The 28,000-nt window shown below is 39.6% G+C and overlaps 1 protein-coding gene across 7 annotated transcripts; it reads right to left on the bottom strand.

The window, feature by feature from the left end:
* Positions 1–2,886: 2,886 nt before the first annotated feature.
* On the bottom strand, positions 2,887–27,991 carry ZBTB38 (zinc finger and BTB domain containing 38). 7 transcript variants are annotated; one of them, XM_018074973.2, is made up of 4 exons: positions 27,929–27,991; positions 27,114–27,179; positions 21,986–22,096; positions 2,887–8,787 (listed from the first exon to the last, which is right to left on the bottom strand). In XM_018074973.2, exon 4 carries the CDS (start codon positions 8,785–8,787, stop codon positions 5,209–5,211), a length of 3,579 nt encoding a protein of 1,192 aa, XP_017930462.1. In that variant the 5' UTR covers positions 21,986–22,096; positions 27,114–27,179; positions 27,929–27,991; the 3' UTR covers positions 2,887–5,208. The 7 variants fall into 7 exon arrangements, with proteins under 7 accessions (XP_017930462.1, XP_017930459.1, XP_017930461.1 ...); XM_018074970.1 differs by lacking the exon at positions 21,986–22,096 and adding an exon at positions 26,212–26,373; XM_018074972.2 differs by lacking the exon at positions 27,929–27,991 and having other exon boundaries at positions 27,114–27,800.
* Positions 27,992–28,000: the final 9 nt, after the last annotated feature.

A 28,000-nucleotide genomic window follows, 5' to 3' on the forward strand; every position in this document is an offset into this window, starting at 1 on the left:
CGGGCACAGTCAGGACGAGAGGACATGGTCTTAAGCTGCGCCAGGGGAGATTTAAGTTGGACATTAGGAAGGATTTCTTCACAGAAAAGGGTGATCAGACACCCAGGGAGGTGGTGGAGTCACCGTCTCTGGAGGTGTTTAAGGAAAGACTGGACGTGGCACTCGGTGCCACGGTCTGGTTGATGGGGTGGTGTTGGGTCATAGGTTGGACTCGATGATCTCAGAGGTCTTTTCCACCCTCACGGACTCGGTGACCTGTGCCTCCCGGAGGGGCAGGGGCTCGGCAGCCCAGCACATTGACCGCTGTGTTCTCCGCGCTGAGATGGGTCACATCGAAAGGCCAGGACAAGTGGCGTGTCTGCCTGCTTTGGTTTGGGGTGCACCGAGCGCCTGCCTCTGTGCAGAGCACGCCGTGGGCTCCGTCGGATCTCTGCTGCTCTCACTGGTTCACGTTTGCCTGTTCAGCTGCGTAAGAAATGCCGTGAACCAAGCGTGAAATGCTCGTCTGCCAGCGCTGCCCCAGAAGCAGGTCTCACTGCCTGCAGACTGCCATGGGCAACACCTCCCTCAGGAGTCCCAGGGTACCCAGAGGGGTTCACAGGCAGGCTCCAGCAGCTCACCACCTTCAAGAATCGAAGGGTCTTCACATTTTATAGCAACGTTTCTTGTAGACGCAGATCCTAATGTGAAACTCTGGGATCTGGCTTATATAACACCTGGCCTTGGCCCCAGTCTGTATTGGTGGTGGGCACCTGTCTTGGGCCTGCATAATTCACCAGCCACAGGTGTCACATCCACTTCGGTGTCACTGAGGGTACATCAGCTTCCAGGCCTTTAGGCAGAGTCTGGTGAAAGCCTTTAGAGACTGACATACCCTAAAACACAGGTAGTTCAGCAGGCTAAAGCTGTTTCAGAAAGCAGCATAGGACTAGGGTTCTTCACTTTGCACCTAAAAAGCCCTCTTCAGTCTGTCCTGTTAAAGGGAAGTCTGCAGGCCAGCACCTGTCATATGTCTCTTAACTGAAGTCCCCTGCTGTGGTGCTCTGACCATTTTTCATTTCTGCACAAATCTTGCCATTACTACTATGATACAGCACTGAGCCATATAATCTGACAGCCACTGGCTGCTCCTCATTTCTTGGTGGCTTTCCTGTGTCCAACTTCTCACCTGCTGCTCCCTCAGCTGTGGTGACGTTCCTTCCTGATCCCCACTCCACATGGTGGTTGGGGGATAACAGATATGTTTAAAGGTGGCGGGCAGGGAGTGGTGGGGAATGAACTATTTCATCACACCACTAAGAGCCGTATTTGTGTGCATGCAAAACCTAAACCTGAACAAAGACACGGGTTTGCATAAGCTGAATTTTAACCTGTTGGAAATGAGAGGTTCCTCTGCAGTACAAATTGAGGAGTTGATTATGTACAGTTGGCTGTCTAGGCTGGCTGCCCTGCCTGGCTGGTGAACTGAGGCTAACCCGGGCAGAGTCAGAGCTTTGATCTGAGAAAGGAGCAGGGCAGCACTCTGAGAATGGACATGTGTGCTTGAACTGTGTGTTGCCTCATTTTGAAAGTTAGATCGTGTGACTCTACTGCCTCTCTCAAAAGTTATGACTACTACTAGTTGGCATTTAATGTTTTAACTTAATATCAGCTTTCTTTGAAGCACAGACCTATTGACATCATTGAGTTTTGCCATTGCCTAATTCCTCACACTCCCTTTTATTTTAATAAAAAGCCTCATTTTAATCTTCCATACTATATTGAGAATAATGTTTCAGTTGTATAATGTTCATTTTTTACCTCTCTTGAAGTTGCATTTTGGGAGCATCTGTATGACAGGTAGATCTGTGCAGATAAGGCCACAGTTAAAACAAACACTGGTGTGCTGCCTTGCAGACTTAGGGGAAGGATTTCTTCATTTAACAGTGAGGATGGATCTTTGCTCTTGTGAGGTAACCTGACAGCCAAGGTGTTGAACTGTCAGTGGTAACTGCTATATTAAGGATGTTTAGAACAAATAGTAGTGATGATGGCATGCAGTGGCTTACTTCAAATGCCTGGAGTTTAGCTGTGTCATGCTATCTCATTTCACAGAAGACAGCAATATGATTGAATACATTTGTTCTAATTTTAGGCATGTCATAACTGAGGATTGACTAACATTTTGTTTAGATGCAAAAACTTCATGATGATCCACTTGCATTTTTAATTAGTATTTGAAATACAGAAAAAAAGGTATTTGTTGCAAGTAGCAAACTTCCAATTTTTTTTTTTGGTTATACATCTCTCCTGAGAACCTTCCCAAAATGACCTGCATAATTTTGCTTAAATTTAATTTTTACTGCAGGTTATAGACGAGTGACACCTAGCTGAAGGGGGAAGTACTTTGAATATGCATAATCTTCCATTTTATATGTATCTTCATATTTTCATATGCAATTCGATATTTGCATTTTGAACTATGTTTCTTCATAGTAGTTCCAAAAAGTTCAAGTACAGCATGTAAAATACACAATCTATATTACTATCAGATTACTATCAGAACTGAAAAGAATTTTTCAAGTTTCAGGTCCTCATGAACACGCTTAAGATGTTGTAAAGTACTAAACACAGTTCCCCTGTCTTCCAAGTCCTCTGAGACACTGAGCAGGTAGATTGTGTCCTGCTGAGCACTGTGCTCACCCTGAACGGTGCCAGGAGATACCATCACTTCCCTTGAGCTCTGGCATGTTCTCAGTTTGCTGGTTTGACCCTAATGAAGTGATGCTTGGTAACTGTGTTGCTTAATCTTCTAACGAAATAAGTATTAGATGATACGTATCTGTGGATCTTATAGACCATATAGGTATTAAAACAATTTAAAAAATGGAGAGACTTACAGAAAAATAGGAATATGTTGTTTTAATTAAGCAAAAACAGAGTTATAATCACTCTTTCTAAAAATAAAATTAGACTCTTTATCAATCCTTAACATCTGCATTTAATATTTTCTTCTAAACAAAAATACAGATGTGATTATGTAACAAATTACAGTCTTTGACAACGTATAGTATTTACCTTCTCTTACACATACTTTAATTCTAATTTGGTCATTAATACTCAATTAATTACTGCAACGTGTTACTTGTAGTAAAAGTGCCACAACTGAACTATAAACATGACATTGCCATCTTAAAACTGCTTTGCTATAAACTGTAGAGAATATACAGAGTTACAAAGTTGTTGTGTTTTTATCAAAATATACAAACCCCCCCCAACCTAATGCAAGCTAACAATATTTTTCTCATGAACTATACAGTTATATAAAATATTTGTAAAATTATCTTTGTATTTATAAATATTCTACCTTATTTGCTTTGGTCTATATTTATCACCATAGAAGTCCACTTAGAAGATATCTTTGTGTACTTTCTTTGAAGCATCATTATATTTTCCTGTGTTTTATTATTCTGTTATCCTTATTTAAATGGAACCAAAGCTACCATGAAGCCAAAATTTCTCAAGGGGTTCATAGCATTCACCAGTGATAGAATAAGTAAGTGGACTATATTATTACTTCAATCAATACTGTATTATCATTTCAATTGTAATTTTATTGTACCCAAGCTATAATTTCTCTTTAAAATATTCGAGAAGACGAAGTTAAGTAACAAACTGTGAACCATCACACAGAATGAAGCTGAGGATCACTAACCCTTGTCCTGACTTAATTTTTTAACACTTCACAGGGATAAACACACATGAGTAATTGGAAATGCAGATACAGTACAACAGAGCCCTATCATATAAAATGCAACTCGTAGACATACACCCGCTTTGACTTTTTTGGAACATCTCAGTTAAAATTTATCCCATTTCCACAAAACAGTGTTAATTGGAATATTTTGGTGATGTCTTTCAGACAGTCCTTAGTGAACTGTGAGGCTGTAAGGCTCACCAAGACCTTCGGTGTGGCGGGATGAGGGAGGCAGGAAGGCCAACACTCCTTCCTCCAGCCCGTTCCCAGCACCTCTCTGCTGTGGGCCACGGGACACTGCGGCAGAGCCTGCCTGGGGCCAGGTGCTGGCACACTTGGGATCACCAAAAAGGGACATTTGAAGGTTAAAAGTTGCATTTAAGGCATGGAGATGACAGGGAACCCCACAAAGTGCCCCTGTTCCTGTTTATACACAAGGACTGCCTCAGGGATATATATGAAAGCAAGAATCTTATTTACCAACTCCTCTCAAAATCAAAGTATTTATGGGGAATTGCTCTGTTGTTTGTGTCCAGGCATTATTCTAGGATGAGGAAGAAAACTCTGTCTACATCTCCTCTTCTGCTGAGAAGCATATTTCTAAAAGACAGGAGTTGCAGACCCACCAGGAGGTGGACATTTCTATACAGGATTTCTTTAAGCTAGGCTCTTTCAGGACAATTTCCTTAAGACCAATGCACCTGAATAGCTCACCAGGCCACTGACATGGGGATTTAAGCAGTTTGGAAGACTGGCTATAATGACTTCTACTGAATCGTTATTAAATGTCTCAGAGATATCATAAATCTGGAATACTCTCCACACAAGCACTCAGACTTAACAGTTATTATGGTAACTACAAAACTGAATATGGAAAGGAAAAGAGTAGTTTAAACTCCTGACTATGTTTTGTAAATGTTGGAGTTACAGAAAAGCACAGCAGAACTCAACTGTACTTCGGTACACTCGAGCCCATGAAACACTTCCCACCTTCACTGTAGAATACACTAGATTACAGTTATGTCCTTTATAAACACATGACTTTTTGTTTTAAAAAATGCAATATATAGTTTCTGCAGCAAAAAAATCCTTCTACGGAATACACCATGAACCTACTTATTTCTTTTGCCTAGAACGATTCTGAGTCAAAACCAGCACTGTAAAATAGTTCAGTGACCAGTTACCTGTAATGTTAAGTAGAAGGGTTTTGGTTGGTCATTTTTTTCCTCTCTCTCTCCAAGAGTCTATTGTGGCAAAAGTATTTTGGGTATTTCACATTAAGTTTGTATTATTGCAAATACTAGTTTTTCTGTTATTTTTCCTTCTTTTGCATATACTGACACACATTTAGATGAAGAAACTTTATCATAGTAAATGATACTAATTTGAGTGGAGACTTTCCCCATTCAATGCATCTCTATCTTCTCCAATATATAGTTTTGGGGTTTGATTCTCTTTTGCACAGCTGCCACTCAGAGTATAACTTCTGGAGTTACACTTTGTGTATTTTTCACTTCACTTCCTTCTGAGCCAAGGAAACGTGGATTTTCCAGAAGTTTAGTGCTTTCATTGCAAAACTGTTCTTTTCTATCTTGTGGAGCTGGACTTTTGAAGAGATGTTTCTTCTGGTGCATTCCCAGAGCAGCTGCTGTCTTGCAAATTTTGGGGCACTGAAAGCAAGCATATCCTTTTCCGTTGTGCTCACGGACATGCCTTTGCTCATGGTTCCTTTTGGTAGAAAGGTACAAGAAGCTCTGAAAGCAGAACTGACAGTGGTAGCGTTTTTCTCCAGTATGAATTCTTTCATGGATTTTGAGTGTTTCATTTAAAGTGAACGCCTTATTACAGTATTGGCAGACAAAATCTTTGACACCCAGGTGAATACGCTCGTGTTTCTGTAGATTTCCAGGAACTGAGAAACATTTACCACAGGTTTTGCAAGTGTAGGGCTTTTCCCCAGTGTGACACCTCATATGCATTTTTAAAGTGGATGGACTTTGAAACTGTTTTTGGCATAACTCACAAATGTAAGGCTTTGAAGTAGCTACATGCCAGTGCACGTGTTCTTGACCTTCTCCTGTGGAAGATGGGTCTCTTTCACAGAGCTCACAATGAAGATTAGGCATTTCTGTGTTGTCTTCCTGGCTGATGGCCTTTTCCTCAGGAGCATTCCTGAGTGCATACTCTCGACTGCACGTGTTGTGGCTTTCCATAATGGTGTTCTTGCTTCCGTGCTTTTTCCTCCATTTGGTCTTTTTCATTTTTCTTAGCTGTTTCGATTTCTTTTTTGGTTTGTAATTATAATAGGGTCTCCAGGGTTTATCACTGGAGTCCTGGTCACTTACATCATCACACATTTCTGTCAGTTCCAGGCATTCTGAGCTATAAAGTCTAGATGGGCTCTTTTCTTTTACCTCTATTTCTGGTTCCTCAGTTAGATTATCCTGCTTGGACTCATGTTTAGATTTTCGTCCCCTTTTACAAAAGAGCTTGGATCCTAAAATATGTCTTTTTACAATAGCTTCATTACCAATTTTTACTGTTATTTGACACAGAGGTGCAACATTGCTGTCAGCAGACGTTCCAGGTAAGGCAGGCTTTGCAATGTATGTTTCAGTTTTACTTGATTCTTGCACAGTATTTATTGTTTTGCTTGATGAACCTCCGGATCCTGTGACATGCTGTGTATCCTCAGTTGCTTCTGCTCTGTTGTACTGCAGTGTTTTCTTTTTCTCCTTAATAGTTTTTGATTTTGTAATGCACTTCCCGTAATTATCTGGTCCATACTTACTGTCATCGCTTACAGACTGACTAGGCAGGTTATTTGAAGATTCTGTCTTACTGTTTTCTATGGAAGTGATTGTTTTACTGTGCATGATTACTGATGAAACTCTGCTACTGTGCATTATAACAGAGGGTGCAGAACTGCTGTAACTGATGACAGAGGTTGAATTTTCATTCACATTACTTAAAGACACAACTGAGGAATCACACTCCTGAGAACCAGAGTCATTCGCAGCAGTGGAAACTCTTTTTTCAGCTGTGAAAAAGTCCCTCTGCAAGTCAGAATTTAAGATACTTACTCCCCAAGAGGAAGAATTCTGAGTATTCGTGGAAGGTGCTGTATCATTATGTGAAGATGTATCCAAGGCCAGAGTTCTGTTGTTTGCTATTATACTATGTTGAAAATTTAGTGGTGGTAGCTCAGAGCTAAGAGAAGTCGGAATGAAGCAGTTAGCAGAAGTAGTTTCATTGGCCTGGGTAGTTGTTTGAACATTTTCATATGAAGAATTTCGGTAGGACTTGTAAGGCATTCGCCTGCATTTCATCGGTAGGAGCCTGTACAGTTTGTATGGGTACACACTGGGTTTTAAACCTCCGTTGGCTGTCTTTTTATTTACTGAGAGACGATGGTCAATTGCATGGAAGGACTTCTGGTGATTTTTCAGTATATAGTAAGTCATGAAAGTCTCCAGACAGAAAATGCACTGGTACCGCCTCTCCCCCGTGTGCCAGATCTCGTGTCTGGTGCGGTACTCAGCCAACGCAAACACTTTATTGCAGTAGTGACAAGGGTATGTTCTCCTCCACGAGTGCACATTTGCGTGTCTTCGAAGGCTAGACAGCGTTACATAGCTGCGCTTGCAAACGACACAGGTGTATAATATCTGCCCATCGACCACTTTAACCAAATGATCTGTCTCTGGCAAAGTGCAGTTTGCATTAGAACGATCAGTGACACTGTTTTCAGACAACAGGGGCTCTGTGTTTGCATATGAACTCCCATTCCTTCCCTCTGTAGCAGTATAGTTATCTGCAAAATTTTGTTCTTTTCCATTGTGGACCGATAAGCTACTTGATCTCATGCAGACTTGTTCATGACTTTCCAGTATATTTAGATTTGCAAACTGTTTGCTGCAGTATTTGCATATGAAAGTTTCCTGATGCTCTGAATGGAGTTGAAGATGAGCAGTTAGCGATGCCCTGTCATTGAATGATTTTGTGCAACAGTTACAACTGTAAGCAGGTGGAATGACAGTTGTCTCAGATGCAGAAACATTAGCAGAACTGTCTTGTTCTTCTCTGGATAAATGGAAATCTCCTGCTTTATTCTGAGGTTTTGGAAAGGAAGTAATTGTCTGATCAGTAACTGCTTCATGCTGGGCTTCTGCAGTGGTTACTGTAGAGGCTGGTACTTTTGCTACAGCCAAACTCGTACTCTGGGGCTTAAAGGCTGGCTTAGGAGTACTACCTGCTTGTTTTCCCTGCTGAATGACTGGCGTGGCTTGGTGATTTTCATAGCGGTCCTCACCCCCCTGGTATGAAGGGCTGCTGTCCTGTTCCACAAAAGGGGCTCCTTGTGAAGTGTCTCCCCCAGAAGAAACTGCATAGGAGTGTTCAGCCAAGGTACTGGCTGGCTCAGCATCTTTGCAAACATCGCTTCTGTCGAGGCTGATATTGGGAGCTTGTATTGTGTCAGAAACCTTTTTAAAGCTGGCCCTCAAATCAAGTGGAGAAAACAAACTGCTTTCTGTCTCAAAAATGGAGAATGCATTTGTAATTCGTGGTCCATTTGTCACAGCGGAGTCTTCGTGTCTCTTTTCGTGTTTTTCCTCTTTGACATTCCCTTTCTCATTAACACAGTATGCATAGGGGCAGGGGGAACTTGAAAAATTCACATCTGTAAGATCTTCCAGAAATGATATTCCCAGCTTTTTCCCTGCAGCTGCAAGGTCCGTTACAGTCTCCTGCCTCTTAACAACTACTGTGGAGCTGTAGATGTAATTCAGTATTTCTGTAAACACTTCAGCTTTGAGATCATCTAACTCCAGTACGTGACCTGAAATACAGATAGTACGGCTCCAAAAAATATTTTTAAAGTAGAGGCTTGAAGCTGCCAGCACATTACTATGGGCTTTAAATTTGGTATCTTCCACAATTATGGTGACATCACACAGAATACCCCGAATGCGCTGTTCATTTAAAATGGAAAGTACAGTGTCGCTGTGGAAGTCATCCTTGAGATCCTTTGAATGGGACATGACTGTCATCTGCAAGAAAAAAAAAGATATTTAGAAGGCATTTTTCATCCATTTCAGTTACAGAGTAAAGTTATAGTTTCATATAATTTTTTTTATTTTATTAACTTTTAAATTTTAAGAATGAGTGAATCTTGTCATATTATTTCAGGTTTAAGTCATCTTACATTCACTGGTGCCAACACCACTGCAGGAAATGTGTGTACAAATGAAGGAGGCAGGAGCACCAGCAGCTTCCCAGCAGGAGGCAGAGGATCCTCCCTGCCCCTGTCATTCTGTCCCCTATCCCCTGCTTTTCCCTGGGGACTGTGGCTCCCAACTTTTGCTGTGCCAGGGGGTGCTCCTGCTCAGCTCACACTGAGTGCCCCCGAGCCCTGGATGTGATTCCCCAGCACAGGCAGAGGGATCTGGCAGATAGAAGGGGGAGGCTGGATTGCTGTGGTTCCATGGATACGGAGGACTTTGTTTTCTGGGGCTGTTTGTCAGACAATGACTTTACAACACAAGTGCATTTGATCCCCCTACTAAGCTGATATTTAAATCACATGCAATAGAGCTTCAGTTACAGGATAAGGCTTTCTAAACAAATGAATGCAAAAGGAACACAATCTGACAAAGAGCAGTGGAGTACATATAACATTATTTACATGAACAGAATATTATTTTTTAAATAGTGATTAAATTTTATTAGATAAATACTTTACACTACTTTAAAATGACTGAAAATTTGTGAGCAAATCAAGTAGAAAATAACAATTGTTTTCTTCAGTTATAGTTTAGATTTAGTGTTCACACTTTATAATTTCATAGTGTATTCTTAATTTCTAACAAATAAAAGGATTTAATTGCAATAGTAAATACCATTAAATTACTGCCAATACATAATAATGAGGTTTAATGATGACCAAAAAAATTATATTAGCCAGGCTGTTACTGTATGAATATACTGGTTTATTCCATTGAGATGAAATATGCAAAATACAAGTGAAAAACAGACTGGAAAAAATAAATTAATTTGACAATTGAATTTGAATTTTGACAACTGAATTTTTTATCCGTTTAAAATCTGTCTTAACTAGATGATTTTTCTGTTTTGTTCAAAATTCAGATCTGTATCATATAATGAGGTTTGTTCCTTTTTTCCTCCCATCTCTGTGTAGTGTTTTCAATTACTGCTGCCCATTTCTGACTACAGGTCATGAAGAAATAGTTGTTCTACTGGCACTTACAAATCACCACGGTAAAAAAAAAAAATCACATTATTAAATACTCTTTTCTTTCAACTTGTGGAATCAAAATGCACCTTTAAGAAAATTACCAATGCAGATATTTTGTAAGACAGGTTAGGACAGTACAACACTGTAGTTCTGAGTTAGGAATTACTTTCTAAACATTCCATCTGCTGCTCCAAACTTCAGTGTTCAGCTGGAAAAATTTTATGATGACCCTTGCCCTGAAATAATTTACATTACAAATGACAATATATTTATTAAGATGGGTTTGATCCAAATGGCAAAATAAAGGTTTGACCCATATTCACTGAGCAAACAGCAATGGCCATTTAAAACACATTGGCTCCCTCACCCAAGCTATTGGGAAGTAATCCCTTCTGGAAAATAGGGTCTTTCTTACGAAGGTAAGTAATACTGGGCACACATCCCTGCCCTCACTCATCTAATGACACTTTGGACACTTCATCACAAATCCACCACCTACCCTACTGCAAATGAAATTACCAAAAAGCAATTACAACCCTAGTGTGAAGACAAACAGAATGTACTATGAACAAGACCATAAATTGGTATGTGATGGATGAAGCTTTAAAGTAAAATTTGTCCCTTGCAGCATGGCCACTGTTTCTCTCATGAAGGTGTTGTCTGTGCAAATGGTCAGAGCTTCCAAAACTGTACAATGGCTAAGAATTTTCAAGGCAGAGAATTCTGAACAAAAAAAACTGTGATTCACAAAAATACCTCTAATGCTTTCATATGCCACAGATGTCAAGAAATTAATTCATCAGTGCAAGAATAATAGAAATGTAGATGAATATTACTTTGATTAAATGACGCTCACAGTAGCTGTAAATCTAGATGCATTGTTTTGTGCCTTTTAAACTTAAAGCTGTAATTTACAATGGGTTTGTTTAAGGCACTTATTTTGCTTAAAATAAGAGATATTTACTCATTTGGCATGATAACCTAAAATTCACAATGCTTAGATATGGTTATCTGCTTTGGTTCACTATCTAAAATCCCAGATATAATTGTAGATATTTCTGGAATATGGAGTCTTTTACAGAAAGCATTCTGACAAAAACACTTTCCTTCCAGCAAGCAGCAACTATCCCATAATTGATTCTTTTTTCTCATTGACAATGTCTGAGATTACATCTGACTTGCTCATGTGATGTGGTATTAGAAACCAACTGTCAGACATCAAAAACATTTCACAACAGGAGCCACTGATAGGGTTATTTCCTGAGTATAGGAAATAAATGATGTCAACTCTACCTCCCAGTGAACTGCCCCACAGGAACTTGCCTGGTTTTTTTCTGTTTCTTTATTGGAGACAGCTGGTTGTAGTTCAAAGACACATCATCTGACAGACTGTTTGCTAAGTGTGTCAGCCTGCTACTGCTATGATGAGAGGCACACAAACACAAGTGGGTTTAGTACAAGTCTTATTATTCGACTTGTTATTTAAAAATTTATCCTCCTAAGGACAAAAGTGAATATTTTAAATTTCCACTTGCATGTATACACATTGACAGTTTTTGTGGTCCTGGATATTTTGGTATGCTCAGTAAAATACCAAACTAGACTCCTTGTGTTAACATGGTAGAAACTATCATTTGCTATTTGGTAATTTAATTTTTTTTTTGGCTGCATGCTAAACCATATGCTATATATATCTCCCAGGAAATCTATAAAAAAAAATCCAGAGAAAATCCATTTTCAGAGCCAACACTTTTTGCTTCTCCCATCTCCACCTACGCGCTCCCCAAATAGCCCATTTATTCGTATCTGTAATGATTCTTCACTGCCTTCTATTTTACCTGTCATGCTTCTTGTATTTGCAAAAAATGTGTCTGAAATGCTATCAAATCAGAATACCCTACCTAGCACACACATAAATGGAATACTTTAGGAATGTTTTACATTCCATTTGGAGTTCATACTGTAAAATGAAAACCTGCTCTTCAGTTTCCAAGGGAGCGCTACCAAGACCAAAATACACAGAGAGCAAACTCTGCAGATGTATTATTGTTAAATATTTCTGATTAAAACACAGGGAAGTCAATTTGGAATGCAACTATTCTTCTGTATGATTTTTATTATAGAATTACTGAAGAAATTCTAGTATTACTCATAAATGTTGCCCAAAATATATGTAAATACCACTTGACCTATTGAAGGGCAACAAAACTCTGCAGCCGACTGAGCCATCCTTTTCTGACACAAATATGTCTGTTATTTTTACACTTTTTACTCTCAATCCAGACATAAATAATTTCTGAGGAATATGAACAGTACCTCTGTAGTACAACCTCATGGTCTTTGGCACAGCTATAGATAAACTTAGGTTATGAACAGCAGAGTTTTTTCTTGGGAGTTATGGGTTCTATTTGCAGATTTCCTGCGAAAACAGTAACAGACTTAACCTGCCATTAAGAGTTGTTGAATCACTTTGAGAAAAAAGAGTTAAATATTCATCGAAAACTTAAGTGTAATGGTCAGCAGGCTGACATCAACAGAATACCATGGCAGGACAATAGTCATAAGTGAAAATAAGTAATATTAAAAGTTAATGTCAGTATCAGAGATTGATGCATCCAAACACAAATTTTACTGCTTATGCCTCACAGATGGCCACTGCTAATTATAAATACTACAGCAGCCAGCTCTACATGAACAATGCTGAAACAAGTTAATTTTTATATTAATATTACTTTGAAGTCAAAAAAAGGGATCACAACAAGTTTTATTGGCCAATAAATACCAAATATATTTTTTTTTTTACTACCAAAGAGAACTGTTGCAAGCTAGGAATATTCTTTTAACTTCTGCTAAACTTTTGAAATCCACTGCCAGGCAAGTGTACCCCATTACATATGACAAGAGATTCTTTTATTCCACTTCAGTCAGCTAAATTTGAAACACAGGCTAGTGGCATAACTAAAAAATCCCAAAACATTAGGGGCAGTTGCTAGTACCCAGTCAAAATAAAAATGAGCAAGATAATTGATGAACTGTAGGAAGAGTTTTCCTGTTTTCTTATTTCTTAGATTTCTACTGGGATTTTGAAGATGCTAATATTTTCTGCTACTTAGCAACATGACACTATGGAAATACGTTCACTCCGTAATTTCCTCATGTTCAGTCTCGCCCCACTCTGTTAACCTACTCTGCAGGGTCTCTCTCTGTTTCCAGGCTGCTTCCCAAGCTCAGAAGGGACGTTCCCCTGTATGTAACTCTCCTAAAGGATGCCATTTTCTTCTACAGCAGAAATGGGGGTACGCATCACCAACGAACAAAAAAACCCAAATGAAGTACACACACGCCCTATATCCCCCAGATCTGATCCCTGCTCACCCGGAACCCTGCTGTGCCACCATCCCTGTTATGACGACTGCCCAGCTTTTTATGGAATCACTTCACCAGTGCCCCCTGGGCAGTACGGCTGCCCCGGTCAGGGTCCCTGCAGCCTCCTCACAACCCCACACACGCGGGGCCGTGTTAATGATGTCTAATGATGTTAATGATGTTAATGATGTTAATGACGTTAATGATGTCTCAAGATGTTAATGATGTCTAACGCCGTTCAATAGCTCGCAGGACCATGCGGGACAGCGCTCCGCTCCATGGAGCTACACCTCATTTCTACAAGTGCATTTAGAGCTTTACTCTTTTAGACTCTCACATCCTCCTGCGTTACTATCGAACACTTACTTACCTGGTCTGTTTGTTAAAGCCTCATAAGCATTATAGATTTTAAATGTTTTTTTTTCAGCCTGGCGCTTTCCTCTTTTAATTCAGACAGCTGGGGGGGGTGGAATTTAGCCTAAGAATGTGATGTCAGGGTCAACAGCCTTCTGAAGCGACGCGACGAGCCCCACGCTCAGAGCTGAGACTCTTTCCCACTGTTAGCCTCCCTACCTCATCCTCTCGCTCCCTCCTTTACGCTTCCCACGAACTTTTCGCACCGCACAGAAACAACGTGCACGGCCTGGGCAGCGCCTGGCTCAGAACGCCAGAGCCAGCCGGGTGTGTGGGCGCAGTGCCTGCCCCGGCCGCAGGTAACCACAGCCCCTCGGCGGTGCCCCCGGCCCGTCGCTGACGGGGTCCCGCCTGGCTCCCGGTCGGCCCGGTGGCGGGGGCGCGGGCGCTTGCCGGCGGTGCCCGCGGGGGGCGCTTGCCACCCGCGCCGTGACGGCCGCAGGCCCCTTCGGCGGGCAGCCGCGGTGCGAAATAAGCCCCTTCGCAGGCCGCAGGAACGCGCGGCCCCGAGGCGGGGGCTGCGGCCGCTGGACATCGCCTCGAATCCCGCACCGTCCGCGCAGGCTTCGGGCTCCCGGCGCGGGGCTCGCGAGCCTGTGTTGCGCCTGAGAACGGCGCGGGCCCGCCGCGCGGCCCCGCTCATGGCGGAGGCTTGCCCGCGACTGCCCCTCCCGCGGGAGCCGCGTACTGACCTTGGCCGCCGCTCGCGTCCCTGCCAGCGGCCGCGCTCGGCCCGCAGCACAGAGCAGCTCCCGGTCCCCGGGACACCGGGCCATGTAACCGGCCTGTCCGCGGGCTCCCCGGGGCGGCAGGCGGTCGAGGGCCGGGCCCGGGCGCGTTGCCGGCCCGGCGGCGGGCGACGCGCGCGGCCGCCATTTTGCTGTGCCGATCCCGGCGATGGGATCGCCCGAGGTCTGCCGGGCAGGGCCGGGCCGGGCCCGGCGCCCTCCGCCGCCATCGCGGCCGGGCCCTGTCCCTGTCCCACGGCAAACGCCTCGTGCTGGGTAACTGGGACAGTGGGATATTGGGCCTGTCCGCCAAGCTGTTCGAAGGCAAGGACCGTGAATTCAGAAGGACGAGGAAATGTGGCGTTGCCAGTTGCCAGCCCCTGCTCCACCGCCATCAGTGCGGCTCTGTGCTCGTCTCTGAGAATTACTCTGACACCTGCCTCGGCACTTCCAGGGCCTCACTGTCCTTCCAAGCCTTCTCCCAGGAAGGAAGAGAAAGCACAGAGCTATTTATCTCCAGAAATGCTGTCTCCTACCACTTCCCTCCAGAAAGCTGAGATGAAACACTTCCTTGAAAAAAATCTGAAATAAATTACATTTGGTTACTGCAGTATAGTCACATTTACCCTTTTCCTTATCTGATTATAGTAACTATTTATATTTTTAAAGCATCTCTAGACAAATGGTACGAGGAAGTTATGTTAAACAGTATTCTCACTAATTTAGGGTTTCTCCATATCTTTTACTGCCTCGGGAAACAAGCACAACACTACCATTAGTGCTTTATAAGCACTGACAAATGCTCATGTAGATAAAGGACACAGCTTGATTTCATTTGGCCTGATGCTCCAATACATTTGGTACAGTCTTCCCAGATATTTTCTCTCTCAGCCTCTCACTTTAAATAGTCAGCAAAACCTGTTTTCTCAGGACTTGGAATTATTGAAGCTTAGAGAAAAACTGGGCTTTGAGACAGGTGAAAAACATTATTAGAAAAATTAACAATTTGGGGTTTTGACTTAAAGATTGCTTGAAAATACTTTGTCCAAAGCTAACCTGTGCTTAGTTTTACAAGCTATTGTGTACAAGGCTTCATTGGACAGTAGCTCTGTTTTCAAATCTTAAACCTATGCATTAGAAGCACTGAATAGTAGGAACTGATTAATTTTAGACAAAAACAAAATCCAGAAGCATGAACTACGTTGTCATTGTCATACTTGATGGGCCTGGACGTCAGAACTTTGCTAGAGTCCCTTCATGATAAGTGCTGCTTATTATCTCAGGAAACTATTTAATATCAACATAAGAAAATATAAGGAGGGGAGGTCTTTTGCCCCTGTCATTCTGTCTTGGAACTATCAATGTTTTCCTGGTTCTTTAAAAGATACAGAAAGAAATTTGTTCATGTCAGGCAATTGTCATAATTTCAGTGACTTATCTATACACACCTCTTCTTTCACTAATTTATACAGTCCACATTAAAAGATTGTCTTAGAGATACTGAATATCTCTGTGAAGAGTCTAATTCCCTCTTCTGGATCACTGCAATTCTTGCTTATAATTCACCTACTGAAGCAATGAATATGTTTTTAGCTTAGGACTCTCTGCTACCAAAAAACTGTTTCTTTAATCTCATGGCAAACTGAGTCATGAGATGACCAGTAGCTGTTCACCCACAGCTGTGGGAGGGGAACAAATAATTGAAGAACATGGTGGTATTGACTGAGAAAGCAAAGTGTGTCCCAAGGTTTTCCCAATCGCCTTTGATATTCTGACTTACATAACGGAGAAGCAAAGTTTCATATGCATGTGTAGGTTACTTTTAATCTTGGACTTTACCTATTGCTTATTTGCTGTTGTTCCTTTATTACTATTTTAGATATGTATATACATAATAATACGTATTTATGAAGATTTCTGGCACAAGTGCCACAAGAAATATTTGTGACAAGTGTGTTGTCAGTAACAATACGATAAAATGGATTAAATTAAACCTGTTGTAATCCTTTAAAAGAAAGAAATGCATTACTGAACAAGCATCTTTTTTGATTACATGAAACAAATTTAAGGAAGATTAGGTTATTAATTCCCCCATAATCATAATTATTTTAAATTGTTTTGAAAATCAGATACATAACCATCATTTGTGTAGCTGATACCTCCAACTTAGAGACATTAATTTATTTGTACTTGACCACTGGATGCTCTGGCAATCTTAATATCTATAGACAAAATAATAGATTTAAAGGAAAGTTGACTTTTTTCTTTATCTTTTTTCTCTTTTTTTTTTTTTTAAACAGGGTGTTTTTTTAAGGCAACTTCAGCTCATCTGCTAAAAAAAGATTTATCTTTTCTATGACTAATACTGTAATTGTAGGAACTAATTTCCATATATATATATATATACATATATATACATATATATATATATATATAACTTAAGTTACTGGAATTCACAGTCCCATCAGCTCCTTGTGTATTAAAAATATAATAAGATTTTTTTTCTAAGGCTGTCTTGGCCTTACCCAGGATTTTACATTATCATTATAATGTTTCATGTAAAACCAACTGCATGCTAAGTAAATGGGGGTGCTGGTGCTGCAGTCAGACCTGTGTGAATGGACTATGGTGACATCTGTGAGAACTCACACAAGATTCATTTGCATGTGCAGTCCTGATTCCAGGGTATAAACCACGATATAAATTATATACTTTAAAAATAGCTATCTTGCTAGTGTATATATACCAATTTCTATTAAAAATATAAATGCATATAATCTCACACAAATATTATGTTCCTTTTAAGTGGAAGTCCAAGTAGTTTAGCAGTGGATTATTTCTAATATGGTAAAATTGCAAGGAACAGAGAAAATTGTCAGAGTTTCTTTAAAATGTATAAAACAGTTCCAACGCTACTGAAATAGTGGTGTTTGGATGCTTTGCTGAAGTTTGATAATCTTACTTCTGCAGCTGGTGGCATGTGGCATTCTTTCTTTAAGAGTATTTCAGACTGCCTGGGAAAAAAAATGTTCCAATGTTCCTCAAGCAGTTTCAGCTCTTAAGGTACAGCAGGAAACAACATATATATAGCATTACTCAGACTCACAAATTCATCATAAGTAACAGGAGTTTGGCCAGGACATGACTGGTTTCTGTCTCAGTGCCTACAGCAGGCCAACCTATCCATAAGGAAAACTCTTTGGATGGACTGTCGTCTTCCTTGCTCTCACTGCTGAGCTCAAAGCAGCCAGTGATGCTGCTGAGGAAGGAAACGCAGCTCCTCAGCTCTCAGACAGGCAACACTTCACTCAGAAGTGAGGCACAGGAAAGACCCAGCAGCCCAAAGGGGCTTCAACTCCCCTTCGTGTTACATGAGCAAGGGTAAGAGTTCCTTTGTGCAACCCTCCTCCTTTTCTCAAGCATCAAGTGGAGGGAGAAGAAGGGAGAAGGAGCACAGTTACAGTGCCTGCAGCAGCCACCTGCTCCTCCAAGTCTGGTGGAGAGGAGAGAAACCTGGGACAACTCATTTGGCTCTCAAACTGTGAGCTGTGCATGTGCACCAACCAAGGCTTTCTCCAAGGTATATTGCCTTTATAAAATTTAGGCATGGCCTAATCTGGGTGCCATTAACACTGAACAGAACACATTCAAGCACTTCTTAAAAGTGTAAGTACATCTTTTTCTCTTTCATCAGTCTAAAAAAAAGAAAATGAAGCAACAGCAATAACTGACATAAATCCAAATTCTTCTTTTGCACCAAATACAAAAGCTTATGTTGAACTGGTACTAAGAATCAGCTGACTTTACATCTTGCTATCTCTGAACAATCTTAGTATTATTTTCCATTTAAGTCTTTCATTTTTTATGTGCTGCTGACAAGCCATTTTCTAGCCGCCTACACTTGTGTGGCACATCCGAGTCCTTAGCTAGCACAGATCAGTTGCAAGCACGAAGCTGTGTTTACAGACACAGTGACAACAACAGACATTTTTCTGTTGTTGACTGCTGTCAAATGTAGTGATTTATATGTTCAAATAGCTTTAAACAAAAGGAGCAAATGAAACATTTATTATTTGCTCATTCAGAACAATTACTATGTGGTATTTTTTTGCCTATTTGGTTATCAGAAAGATAAAGTATTGAGCTTTTGAACTCGGTTGAACTCAGTCCCTCATTTTCCAATTTTCAGAGGAAACATCCTTGGAATATGGGAACCAGCATTCACTGCACACTCAGGGGCCACTGTTATTCTGCGTGAGGTGTGCTGGGGGCCAGGCCAGTGCAGCCGTTCCTGCCCTTTACTACAGCTGATGTAGCAAATCATGTGAGACTGAAAATAGAGCTAAATCCCTTTTCCTGGAAACACCTCATTTAGTTGGTCTGCCAGAGGGCTGGACACAGCCATTTTGAAAACTAGGGTTGTTTTTAAGCTGTTAACTGGCCACCACTGCTCTCCAGTATCCCTTAAAATATTGCAAAATATTTTTGGTTTTGCTGATCATACTGGTGAGCCAAAACCAATGTGCAAGTGATGGCTATTGCTCTGAATCATCACTTTGTGTGGTCAATATTATGGCAACTTACTGGACACACAATAACTTTGTATGCTCTTCTTATGCTCCATTTTGTGCTGACCTAAGTGGCTCAGCCTGATTCCTACTTTTCCACCCTCCTGCACGTTTCCTCAAGGCTGTAGCAGTGGAGAAGGACTGTAGCAAAAGCAGGTAACAACTGGCAGCAAGAAGAAAGTCTGTGCTGTTTGTTCTGACACCAGTATGAACTGCTCAGCTCTGAGCTCAGCTCAGATGGGGAGCAACAAATAAAATTATTAATAATAATTTAAAAAATCCCAAAACAAAACCACAAACCAACCTAACAACAGCTGACTTCTCTCTCTCTGTAATAATTTCCCAAACTCTTACTTGCTCAAAGGCCTTAATGGTATTGCAGCACGTGATGGTGTATAATCACATTGTTTATGGTTCAGGATCATGAAAAGATTCATGTGACAGTGTTCAAACTGTCTGGAATTAATACTAGATTCTCGTATTGATTCTCAACTGCTGAGAATTAGGGAAATGTTGAGCATTGTCAGGATAATCTTCATTTCCTAAATCTAACTGTTATGTATGAAGTCTTCTCTCTTACTGTACGCTCCAAAAAAAGTAAATGGGAATCTTTTCATTGATTTCAAGGCAGATGTAATTAGGCTACTGGTCACATAAGCAACTTCTCAGATTACACACACTGAATTTAAAGCCAGGATTTGCAGATTCTCATTTTCTCTGTCTTTTTAATTAATAGGATTTCAGACTTATTTCTTAAAAATATGTAATTTTGGGATAACCCAAAGCATTGTATACACTTTTCATTCCAGATATAAATACTTTAAGAAGAAAGGCCAAAAATAACCTGTACATAAACTTGCTGAAGTCAGTACACAAATTTGACAGAACTGACCTTATTTATCTGAGCTTCTTTTTAATCCAGGACTGTAAACCAAACTAGTACTATACAAACACTTGCACAGAAAGTATGAGTGCTGCCTAAATGCTACATCCAAATATTATTCCAAAAGTCTTTGAACAGCTGTTATTTTGACTTCCACAGCTTTTTCTCCAGCCCTGCCTTTTCCTGTCATTGACTGGTAGAAGACAACACTTGGGTCTTATCTCTTGGCCTGGGTACATTGGATAGAACGAGAGTGCTGCAAGCAACACCAGCTTAGTTTTTATTTAGTGGCTTTAGTTTGTCACTGTATAAAACAGTATGATCGTGCTTGCTTCTGACTGCTGGCACAAGATTTGGATTTAGAATGCCTGAGCATTTCTGAAAGAATGTAAACCAACCATCCTTTCCATCCACATTTGGTTGCTGAAGGCAGTGCTATGAGTGTTCAGAATCCTGGAGAGAGGTTTCAATTTGCAGACCAAGCCTACCACACCAATTTCGTCCAGTTATCACAAGTCCAATTTAAAGTGCAATGAGTTAAAAAATCACAAGAGATATTTCCATTGAAAACATGGAGATTTTCAGTTAAAACCTTTGAGTATTAGGAATCCACATTGGGCCATGCCCAGAAATCTTTTTATATGGTGATTTTCAAGATGCATGCATTATTGTGAGCACATGGTATGTAAATGCATGGGGCTGCTTAATAAGCATTCACTGACACACATCTGCAGCTTTGCTAATGTACCTTTTATTCGTATGTGGTTGTCAAGGAAACAGGTTATGGCCCAGTATTCTATCTCAAATGTACTGAGCAAGTGTTCCATGATAATTTACTTAAAATAGGTACAACTTAGGTTTGGCAGCTCACTGCTTCTATAAGTGCAGGTGACCTGAATTTATCTAATTTTAGTATTTCCCTGATTAATTTAAACCACCAGTGCCATTTTATTGTCTCTGAAAATCTGTTACCATTTTCTATGTCACGCAACATCATGTATTAAAAATAAATGTAAATACAGAAAACAGTTTGAGATATTCTAGGAATCAAAGAGGTTTTTTGGCTTGTGGGTTTGTTGTTTTTGGTTTTGTTTTTTTTAAATTTGGTTCCTTATCATACATTCTGCCTGGTAACCTTAATTACTTATTTTGACTTAGAGATACCACAGCATGAACGACTGTGATGCAACAAACCATTTCCTACAGAAATTTGTGCAAATAGTGCCACTGAAATCACTGGAACTTCTCCCTTTCTGTAACGCAAATTATACTCTTTGGTACAAAGGACCACATTAAAAATTAACGAATTAATCAGGATTTCACTGATTCTTCCATTCAATACATGCATATCTTAAATTTAAAGCACAGATATCAGACATATTCATTCTAACCAAGACTATTATTGAACATTACAGTAAGAAAAAAGGAAACTGCTAAAATCTGAAAAAGACGTGTAAAACGCGAACTGTTATTTTGAAATATCCTGAATATTTATCGCTCTGAATCTACAAAGTGCTCTTTCCAGCTCATGAATCAAGAGGGTTTTTACCATCCCTGATCATGGTCACATATAAAGGTAGAGATTCTATGAACTGTACACAGCTTAACCAACACAACAGTGTCAGAAGTGGGCACTGGCACGAAGAGTTCTGCCTTTCCTGTGTGGCACAGGTTTGTAAGGAGCACTCGGGACTGGGATCTCGAGCTGACATTCTGGCAAGCTCAGAGGTTTGCTTCCCTACCAATCTGTTTGGTTTGTACAGATCATTGGTGGCTCTAACAACCTGTTTCAAAGATCTGTTCTTGCCTGATTTTGTTTGTCCAGCCTCTGTGGCAATAGAAATCCAGCAGGAGCTGGAAAAATCCAACAATACTGACATGAGAATAGAGCAGTGTGGTACCATAACGAGAACAACTCTTAAATTACTATAATAAATTAGAACTTAACAGAAAAAAAATTATGTAATGCAGTGGTTATAGTGTTAAATATTTTATCTCTAATTCTATGTGATATCACCCCATAAACTTACCCACCTAAAATCAGGTTGTTCTTCTGTTAGAGCCTTTTAAAAGTGGTATTGACAGGTATTTTCGGGAAAATCATCTCAGTTATTTTTGTAAACTCTGTGGCTACTGTGTATCAGCCTGCAAAGGGAAAAATCCAAATGTAATACTGAATTATTGGACAAGTACTAATTTCCGCATACATTATGTAATTCATCAGAATTTTCCCGGGGGTGCTGTAGGACTCCAAATCTACATCTGTGAGGCTCAGAACACACCAGCAATAAAACAGTACCATTAACCAAACTTCTGCTGCATTGCTGCATTGTTTTATTATGGTTTAACCTGTGTAGTGCAAACTGGACATAATGATTCATAATATGTTCTGGACAGAAATATAAGGACATTTTCAAGTTTAAAATAATAATTTCAAAAGATGTTCCCTTTCTTCTCTTTCTATTCCATCCCTTTTGCTCTCTCTTGTCACAGATATCATCAGAGTATCTGTGATAATGACATTTCTAGGCAGTTCTTGTTCTCTGGAATATACTTCCTCTATCTCTCTGCTTAAATGATTATTCATCCTTGTCAAACATGTGGATTTTGTTATTATGTATCAAACATCCTAAAAAGGTTTTCATGTAATAGTACTAAAATTATTCAGAACAGGATTTTGTTTCAAAGATACTAAACAAAATTAAATTGTTCCATAGGGCAATTGCAGAATCATACAGATAAGGCCTTATGACTCAGCTGATAGGCATTTAAACAGCAGCAATGAGAGAGCAGCAATTAAGAACACAGAGATGCATCTTCCATTTGCAAATACACCAAATACTCTTACAATTAACATTGTACAGGAAATACAGGATCCATTACCTTGGCTTTTAAAGGTAAGAAGGTGAGCTAATTTTTTGGTGTTGGTTTAGCCAAGTACATTTTAGTACAGGTTAATTTGAATGAGAATTCTGTAGCTCACGTCGCCTATAACAAAGGCCAGAATGAAAGAAAATTGTGTTAAGCCGTTATTATTACCTCAACTTCCAGTAAAGGCATAATCATAAGTGACCAAAATATGGCGACTGGAAGCTTAAACAGCTCATTTGGGGGAATCAAACAGTAAAAGTTCTTACCAAAGATAAAGAATTCCCAAATTTGGTAATACCAGAATTCAAATACAATATTATACACAATAAAGCCCTTTTAATACATACTAAAGCAATTTATGTGATAAAATTCAACAGGCACTAGATGCCTCGAAAGGGTTAATTGGTACCTGTTCATTACAACCAGAATCTGTCTAACAGTCTGAGAAATATTATCTGAATCCACTGAGAGACCTGCAGTTTCAAATCAAAATGAAGTTTGGAGGTAGAAGTAACCTTAAGCAGAAATGCTATTGAAAGTAGAATAATGTCTGAGCGAATAGTTTTTGAGTTTGATTTTATTTTCACTCATGCTTTGTATAGATTTTCTGTTTGGCATAAATGGAATTTGCATGTTTAAAAGAACAAATTTCATTTATAAAAAGGGAGGCTCAGTATCAACAATTAGACTTCTAGATAAAACCGAAAACAAAACCCACAACAAAATATACCCCAAAAAACCCAACAAGCCCCACTAACAGTAATATCTGCAGGCTGTGCTGGAGGTGGGAAAAACTGCACCTGCTCCTCCATGCCCGGGTTAAAACCCTTAGCCAAAGAGAATAAAATGGATGAAGTTTACAGATTTCTTGTGGCACCTCTGGCTACGCCATTCTGACACTGCATTCGCTGGAGGTACCTCTGAACTACGTACAGCAACCCACGTACAACAGTCAAACTGGAAACAGCTCACTAATTACCAGACTCCTCCTCAATAAAGAAATTGGTTTCTTTAGCTGGAAGAAATTACTGTTCACAGGCTGCCAATGAGTTTTTCCGGACTCATGAAAGCACTTGAGTTCAGTCATATTAATTACAAGAGGACTCGCACCCCTTAACAAAGAGCAAATTGGCAAATGGATTTAAAACAACCAGAGCGAAGTGTGCTCATGGAACAGAGCTACTTTTAAAAAATGCCTTAAGTGGGGATGCTTGAACACAAAGACGTAATAAAAACAGTTTATTGCTAAGTGCTCCATCTTTTCTAAAGATAAATATCAGCGGTAATAAATAAACTGCTTCGACATATCATTTGCTCAGCAATTTCCTTTAAAAATAACCACACAAAAATAAACAAAGAAATGCACTTTCTTGCTACATGTAGTGGCGCACTCCACATTAACATTTTAGACAGCAGAATAATCAGCAGAAGCAGGCTACTGGAGATAAATCAGATTACAAAAATGCAAACTTTAATATGTCACTTGAGAGACGCTGTCTGTTACGTTTTCAGTTCTGCTTCTCTAGGTGGAACAGAGGAATATTGCACTGTGTTAAACTAATCTTACAATTATGAATCAAATGGGTTTATTATCATTGTTAAGCATTTGCCTATTACAACAGATGACAAGTCATATTCCTGAACAGTTACACTCTGTTCATTTGGAATGCATTGAACTGATATATTTAGAAATAAATGAGAATTAATTTGATATTACTGATACTGTCAAGGCTATTATTAATAATCGGCTGTGCTTCTAAATGCGTCCTCTGCATTCATTTTCAGTGCTGGGTCCTCATGCACACAAAATATACTTAGTCATTTTAAAGCCAAGGACATGAAAGGAAAATGGCTTCCCTGCTGCAAAAGTCTCATTGCAGCAGTGAGAATTTCTCAAGTCACGTACAAAAGGGATCGACACGGAGATACACTACGTTACAAGCTCAGTGGAGACATTTAGTAACATCTGATTTTGCATAGGCAGTTACCTGTGGTACACATATGATTTTACTTAACTGACACTGTAAAAAACAGTAGCTAAAAATAGAAATAAAGAATTATAATACTTAAATTTTGCAAAATCTGTAAGGTCTGCAAATTACCGCAGACCACAAGTGACCTTATCCTCTGAAGGTTTGTTTAAGGTCTGACAGGAGTTCTTTGCAGTATGCTTAAAAACAGTTCTGTACCTGCACTTCAGTATTTAAAGAAAGCTTTATTAGCATTACTGTGGCTGAATTCAGAAAAAGTGAAAGAAGGTTTAAACATACTTCTGATTCTCTAAATTTCTCAGCTGCTAAATATTTTAGTAATATTTTTATACTTGTGATAATGAAACTATCTCTTTATATACACATAGTACAAACCTTGACCTACATGCAAGGCGAGGCTAAATTAAAAAAAGAAACCAGGGTACGTTTCTGGGAACAACCATTGCAAAACAGGAATAAAACAGGTTTTTGTGTGTACAGCCTTATAAACATGGCATCGTTTAAGAACTGATAGACATATGGAAACATAAAATGAGATCAGTTCTCAGTTAGAACTAGGAGGAAACAACCATTTCCATTTGCATTGTGATATTGCTATTAAAGAGAATAACATCTTTCTACATCTCTACCATTGAACCTTTTAAAAGGATTTGGTTGCCAAGGAAACTGGTTCTGGCCCAGTATTAATCTGAAACAAACATATTACAAAAGTTGGAGTAAGTAATGCAGTACTCATAATTATTTTTATTCTTAATGCTCAAATTCAGATTTTTGTATTTAAGGCTGTTAAGTTTTTACTTCATAATCTTTTTTGTGTGAAGTAAAACACAGTGAACTGATACTCAGTTTAAGCTGACAGGGCCATCTATATCAATCTTTCTCTTTAAAATCCTTCTATCTTTAAATTAAAAGAAATACTGCAGTTTTATGTTTGTAGCTAATACTGAAAATATAAGCATTAAAACATATTATTCTTTATTTAATATTTCGCACAAAACACAAAACCGCTTACGACAGAATTTAAATATTTTTCATTTTTCTAATCTATCTCAATTGTTATTTCTGCATTTTATCTTCAAGCTTAGTAATGCTTATAGTCAGCTTTAAAATGTAATGGAATCAATAGGGTTTTCAAAAATTCTTTTGTTGCATAAGCGTTGCCACGCCCTTAGTACATATGATTATTTTAACAGACATGATTGCTCCACTTTCACAATAGATTTGAAAAAAACAGATATGAGTAACTGTCATGCCATTATGTGAAGCCAACAATTTAATATAGGTTGTTTTCATTAACAGTTAAGTACATTTTTAAACTGAAAGCTACATTCCAAAGCCCATTTCATGTTCTTGCAACACTGACCAAGAAAACAGTAAAACATGCAAATCTCAACCTACCTGCATGTACCACTTAGAGCAGTGTTAGCATGGCAATGCACCCAGCCATTTTTATGTAAAGCGATGGAGATAAGTTCTATTCTTGATCTTCTTGATAATTTTTTAGAAGCAGTTGTCAAAATTCAGATGGGAAGCAGCTTGAATAGACCGTGATCAGGAGAACTGAGTTTATCAACAGGGAAAGCAGGAGTGGGAAAAAAAACCCCACGTCCTCATCCAAGGTTTTCCGAAACTGCAACACAAGGTTGGCTTTTTTTTTTTTCTCCTCCTCAGAGGGTTCAAAGCTTGAAGCTGACCACTGCAAAGGCCACTTGTCACATTTACTGAAAATCAACCTATTGATATCACAGCTGAAAATATAAACTCGACAACCAAAGCCCATTGCACAACGTGGACTGCGTAAGAGTTAAAAATAGATTCGACGTGCCTCCTACCTGCATAATAAATATGTAAGTTTCAAGTGCTTTAATTCGATATTCACATTAATTAACAATACAATATACATTATTTAAACTACAGTAAACGCAAGAAGAAAAAGGGTGACACCATCTGGAAGCACAGTTTGCTTTTTTTTTTTTCCCTTTCCAAGGGCTAATAATGTAGTTTGAATGTGATGACAAGCTAACAGCTCACCACATTGCAAATGAAAAAAGAATTCTTAAGGTGATGCTCAAATATCTAAGCCTGTAATGAAGCACAAACCACTCTTCACTACTGCATGACATGGCACACAGACCATTTACATACTCACATTTGAGATACTAGGCACAGTATAATGAATTCAATACACAGCATGCACACAGCACAAGCAACGTTAATCCTGCCTGCCATTTTAGGCTTGCAGGAGTAAGATACATACTGCAGCACAGCTCTGGTAAGGGAGGAGGCAAGGGACAGCTCACCTTAAATGCAGTATCTGATTAATGTTGTAAGTGACATTGCGTATCAGCTACAGAGTCTTGGTTCAACTGGGTGGGAGGGAACAAAGAAAATTGTCATCAACTGGTGATGCAAGATGAGCTCCAGTCACTAACACTGTTAGCAAACTCCAAATTCTACAATGATACAGTAGTAAGCATTTCAAACTCTTATCAAAATCTGCTTGTGCAATGGCTGAGTCGCCTGCCGAGGAAAACAAAACAGTCTTCTTGCTTATTGGAGAAGTGCTGCAGCGACTACAGTAACATCCTCTCGATGCAGAAAGATTTCACGTCGCACATATTAAATCCTGGATGCATTTGCTGTGCTTTCTCAATTTTTAAGTCTCTGAATTAAAAAATAAAATAAAAAGCCAATGATAGCAGAAATAATAGAGCTAAAAGTCTAATGTTCAGACAAATAAAACATTTCTTTTTCTCTCCTTTCTGTTTTCTCTCTTTTACAGTCCATCAAAATCCTGAGCAGTATTGACAAACCACACGAGCACCGGGTCTGACTGCATGATCAGCTGTCTGTGTCTACGCTACACCCTGTTAACCACAAGCAGTGTTAGAGCTAAATATATCTGCAATGCAGAAACGGTAGGTGCTATGTGGCATACAATTCTGATCAGTTTTAAGATATTTTGCTATCCTCAGATATAATAAATAAAAGAAAATTTGGTGCTGATCTCTGTCAAGCACGGTATCTTGTCAGACTTAGAGAACATAAAAGCTATCCTAAGTACACTGACCTAGATAGCACTAAGAAGACTTAAGCAGCGTACGAGCATACTCACTGTCAGAGCAAGGAAAGCGAAACAATGATTGTCTAATCAAACTGAAAGCAACAACTCACTACCACAGTCTGA

Source organism: Manacus vitellinus, unplaced genomic scaffold (assembly GCF_001715985.3).
Source record: "Manacus vitellinus isolate BGI_N305 unplaced genomic scaffold, ASM171598v3 scaffold_29_pilon, whole genome shotgun sequence".
NCBI lineage: Eukaryota > Metazoa > Chordata > Aves > Passeriformes > Pipridae > Manacus > Manacus vitellinus.